At 42.1% G+C, this 5,274-nt stretch overlaps 1 protein-coding gene across 1 annotated transcript; it reads right to left on the bottom strand.

Moving 5' to 3' along the window:
• Window positions 1–502: 502 nt before the first annotated feature.
• LOC147328409 (uncharacterized) lies at window positions 503–3,870 on the bottom strand. The gene is made up of 2 exons (XM_086296751.1): window positions 2,634–3,870; window positions 503–2,243 (listed from the first exon to the last, which is right to left on the bottom strand). Exon 2 carries the CDS (start codon window positions 2,169–2,171, stop codon window positions 960–962), a length of 1,212 nt encoding a protein of 403 aa, XP_086152877.1. The 5' UTR covers window positions 2,172–2,243; window positions 2,634–3,870; the 3' UTR covers window positions 503–959.
• Window positions 3,871–5,274: the final 1,404 nt, after the last annotated feature.

Genomic DNA, 5,274 nt, shown 5'->3' with positions numbered 1-5,274 from the left:
ACCCTACACAGGTCCAGTGCCACACCATAGCTCCTGTTGTGCCCAGCATTAGTGCCAGATGTGGCTTAAAAATCATTTTCTTAAAAATATCTGTCATTCAGAAAAATGCAACACAGTCATTCACTGTTAAACTATGATCAGTCTAAATTTATTTGGAGTTTTCAGTGTTTGTGATTGTGCATATGCAGGCCGATAGGTTGTCCAAACAACATTTAAGTTGACTGTCTAAGGTAGCCAAAGATAAAGATGATTAAATATCAATTAAAGACAATTAAACTATTAAATACCTTCAAATAAACCCTTAAAAACCCCTTTAAGGTGTGTTGAGGGTTAAGCCTTGGTTTTAGTATTAAAAGCCAACTTTTAGGTTAGGATTAATGTAAGAATTTGACACTTATTTGTGATGATTATTAAACAGATGGGGATGTGTGTGAGTGCAAAACCAAATGCAGATTGTTTGTGATTTTAAATTGTAGTAAAAAAAATTGCAATTTCTTATCATGAAAAATGCTCACAGTGGTTTACATAAAGCAGGATTTTATTTCCACACAGTTGAGTGCACTCACAGTTTTGAAAAGTAACATCGAGGTTACGATAGTGAATGGCACAAAAACCACAGTACACTCCAAAACGTCATAACAGCTCAATTTTACACACAAAATAAGTGCCAGGTGTCTCGAAATATGACAAGATTGAAGATGAGGTTGAATCTGATGAGAAAGAGGTTTTTGCAGATGATGGACACATTCTTGTTTCAGTCCAGTACATACAGTGTTGCGTATACGTGATGACTTTCCTTAATTCTGCTCCTGCTGTATTGTTCATCACTGGAGCAAACAGGCCACTAAAAAATGTCATGCCATTTCAGAGGTAGCTGCTTATGCTCATCCCACTCTGGGAAAATGAGTTTGATTATTTGGGGAAATATGGTGTGGACCTGACCGTCCCCTCATCTGGTTTTAGGCCATCTTAGGAAGCAGCTGTTGAGACAGGAGCTTCTTGAGCTGAGCCACTTCCTGGGACAAACTGCTGATCTGCGACCTGAGGCTGTTGTCCTCTGCTGGATATCTGTGGTCGCTTGAATTCTGCGGAAAAGATGAGTTATTATATCCTGAAGGTGAACCCTGATACTGCACACCCCAGGCATCCTCTCTAGACCAAGAAGCCTGGCTCTCCACCTGGCCGTCCCACCCCACTTGCTGGTGGTTTCTCATTTGGATGTTTGGTCCCACCATGGCTATAGGCAGGCCACTATTCCTGCTGTCAGGTGATGCAGAAATTTCCCCTCCGTTGCTGCCTCCCCCAGGGCTTTTAAAACGAAGCTTGTGTGGAAGACTCCTCAAACCCTCCGATGAGTCTTGCCTGCTTAAATACTGACTCTCACAGCACTGCTGCTCCTCCGTCACATCCCTCGGAGAAGGCCTGCCACTCTCACCCAGTGTGTCATCAAAAAACACAGGGCTACCCACGTTTGAGCCACATGAGGTCACAACCCCAGTCTCCTGCGATCCACTATGACTCAACTCAGCTGTTCTTGCACCATAGATGGCGCCCTGCTGCGGAGCCTGAGAGAGGATCTGGTGAGTGTTGGCACTGGCCTGTGTGCCGACATATGGGGAGCCATCAGTGTGAGCCTGGTAGTGATTTGTTGATCTGGGGGTGGGATGAGGACAGAAGGGCGCAGTCAACGGTAGGATGGACACATTAGAGGGGTCCTTAACAAGCCCAAAGCGAAACTTGAGGGCCAACAGCTCGGCCCTGAGGCGGGCGTTCTCCTCCAGCAGACCCATCACCCGCCTCTCCAGCACCATGTCATTGACTCTCCGCTTTTCTCTGGAGCGTCTAGCTGCCTCGTTGTTTTTTTTCCTCTTGTCCCAGTAGCCATCATCTTTTTTCTCATTAGGGATGAACTCCCGTTTGCGACGTGCATTATTACCGCTGTCTTCGTCACAGCTGTTGCCAGCCATGGCTTCAGCGTTGTTAAAGCTGTCTTTGCGTTTGAAGGCAAACGTGTGACCCAGGAGGCTTCGGGCCAGCTGACTCGTGGAGGTCAGGATGGAAACAGCCTCCTCGGTGAAGGAGCCGGTTTCCCCCTGAGGCCTGGACCCCACAACCAGCAGAGAGGGCACCGACAGATCCTGGATGACGCCTCCCACAGTCTGACCCGTCATGTTCACTCACTCCTGACTGCAAGGAGCTGTAGGGCTGGCAGCTCCCGGTGAAATATGCTGTAATGGCTCCACCTAGAGGAGAAAAAAAAATCCACGTGGTGAGATGAAAATTTGTAATGTTGTAAAATTTAAACCGATTGTCAAATTAATGTTAGCAGGAAAATATTTTTAAATACAAGATTTAAAGGGAAAAGCTTTCAAAATGAATAATTACAAACATAAAAGCTGGATGAATCTTCCTTCACTTAAACTTAGAAATACCAGATGTCTTATTTGATTCTGTCCAAAATTATACATGAAAACTTTGATTTACTGGCATCAAATGGCCATAAATGTGTAATGGGTCATTTAGTTCTTCATGTTTACCCCACACAGAATAATAAAATATAGCACACGTATCTTAACAGGATAAAATAATGACTGTAAAGGTTACTTTAAAAGCCGCAAATGTATATTACTTACAAATCAAGCAGCTGCAAACTGATAAAAACCTTCTGGCTCGGAGAGGAGACTGCAAATCTCTGCCGGTCATTCAGACGTTTCCGCTCCTCAACACACCGCATCTCCCTGCCGTTCCTTCCCCCGCTCACTGGTTCAGCCGGGGTCGGAACCTCACCCCGGGTAACACACTCCTCCTCCTCCTCCTCGTTCTCTTCACCCTCCTCCTCCTCCTAACGGGAAGCCAGCCGAGTCAAAACAGACAGGCAGGGGGGAAAATGAGTGATGGGCTTGTTAAATTTATACTTCCACGGCAGCTGTGATCTGCGGCGCTTTTAACTCTCGTGTGACGTGTCTGCCTGACACGCAGAGATGGGACTCCGATCATAACTGACATATCTGAGGTTACTAGAGGACAAAAAAGGAGGACAAATTAGCGTCATCATCAGAAACACATTTACGATGATGTACGGCCTTAATAAGACAGAAGCTCTACGTTTAAGCTTTAAGTACTTCAATTATAGTTTAATTTATCTCACCGAGTAACATTGAGGGGGCGTGGTTAATGGCTTGTACTGCAACCAGCCACCAGGGGGCGAATAAGATTTTTGGCTTTATGTTTGAACAGAAATAAGATGAAATGTCGAAATGTTTTTAAAGTATAAGTAAAACTTCTCATATTCAATTAAAATACGTTTGGTTCTGATAAGTTTCATCATGATTATTGATAAAAGAGTTTGAGACAGTTTGGAGTTTCTTTTTATGGGCTTAATTTTTGTAAAGTACCTTTCTGTAAGTATCAAGTTGATCACCATGGGTCACTTGACATCGTCGAACATTTTGATTTTAGGCATGAAATATGCACTTGGATTAATAATGTGTAATGATGTCCTTCCTTTTACTCACAGACTGTATATAAAATATCGATGTAGTTTCCGGGCCTGAAAAGTGGCAGACATACCTTAAATTAGAATTTTTTTCTCCTCCCAGGAGGGTCCAGTTGTTCAGAAGTTTACCAGAATTTATCAGACATATTTTTTTTTATTAAACTTCAGCAGATACAGCAGTAAATCCCACACCATTCTTTTTCATTCTTTTTTCCTCATATTTTTGGTCCCCTCAAACCTCCAACTAAACAAGGTAAATGGCTTCCCCTATGGGACCCTGGTTTTGCTGAAGACTCCTTCCTGTTTAAAAGGCGTTCTCCTTTCCCACTCTTGCCAGGTGCTTTGTCATAGGGGACTGACTGAACTTTGATGTTTTCTTTCTAAAAGTGTCTTTAACCTACTAAAGCAATATTTAGATAACTGTTGTTAAGAACTGGCACTATTTAAATTTATGAATCAATCACAGTCAGCAGGATTCTTCTAACAGATTAAAATGATACACTCCAACAGCTTTGACCTTTGGAGGCACACAACATCTAAAAGTGTCCTGTTCAAGCAGCAGATCCTTTAAGTCCTGTAACCAGTGGCCGACATACTATACATAGATGTTTGATCTGATTGAACCGAGGTCTGTGGTTTCTCTTTGGCATGTTTAGACCATGCTTACCAGTAATCAATTTTGCAATGTCACATTGTCCTGCTGAAAGAGACCACTGGGAATAATGTCACTATGAAGGTCTTACAAAACCATGTTAAAGAAATTTCACCAATTAGAGAGGGCACCAAAAAGCTGAAGACCAATTTAAATGTGTAAACATGGGGGGGGGGGGGGGATTATTAGCAGACAAATAGGAAGCATAACAAACGCAGGACAGAAAGAAAGAGAAACCTTCAAAATAAATCAGGAGATAACCAAAGGCGACTGAACAAGCACAAGATAAGGAAACACACTGAACATGTAGAGAAGAAGACTTACAGTAAACATTACGACAAAGACTAAGGAACACTGGATGATACACAGCGGCACAGAGAGAAGAGCAGATAGGGAAACACTGAGGGAACTTTAACTGCTACCAACAGAAACCAAAACATGAACCAAAACATGGGATACAAAACTGAAACTCATTACTGGAACAACCACATACTAAAACAGGAATTAAAGACTCAAAGATGTCACTAGAAACAAAACTTGCATTTTACCAGAGTAAAGAAATCAAAATAGAAACCCAGAAATCCAGCAACCACAAAAAATGAAAATTTCAAACACTTGGAGTGACAAAACACCACAGAAGCCCAACTCAAACATATTAACCAAGAATTAAAAAAAAATAAAACAGTAAAAACCTGAGGCCAGTGACCTTGTCATCATATTACCATAAGCTTGTTCTCGTCACATAACACTTCCTGTTTCTACTATTTCACCAAGTAAATTATGTTCCCAGTGACCCACATCATGTAAAAGCCTCTCCAAGTTTCAAGAGCAACGCTTGCTCTAAATACACAGATGTTAAAACTAAGTGCTGCTGTGGATAAAGTCAGTGAGAAAGTCTGAAAGTGTTTGAGATATTGAACGCCAGTCTACCCCTGATTCCCATCGGTGTGGGTGGGTGTGTGCAATGCTTAAAGTGCACATAAAATAGCACCGTATGAATGTGTGTGATTGGGTTATGCGCTTTGGGTGGTCAATAACATTAGAAAATGTCCTAAAAAGTTAGTACCCATCTGTAGATAAACACTCTTTAATATGGCAAAAAACTTGTATAGTTTACTACTCCTTA

Source organism: Aulonocara sp. 'chitande type north' Nkhata Bay, linkage group LG6 (assembly GCF_057382095.1).
Source record: "Aulonocara sp. 'chitande type north' Nkhata Bay isolate Kocher_YH1m ecotype deep benthic linkage group LG6, A_spYH_male_GT1.1, whole genome shotgun sequence".
NCBI classification, from domain to species: domain Eukaryota; kingdom Metazoa; phylum Chordata; class Actinopteri; order Cichliformes; family Cichlidae; genus Aulonocara; species Aulonocara sp. 'chitande type north' Nkhata Bay.
The sequence above is the reverse complement of the archived record's forward strand: the minus strand, read 5'-3'. Positions and strand labels throughout refer to the sequence as shown.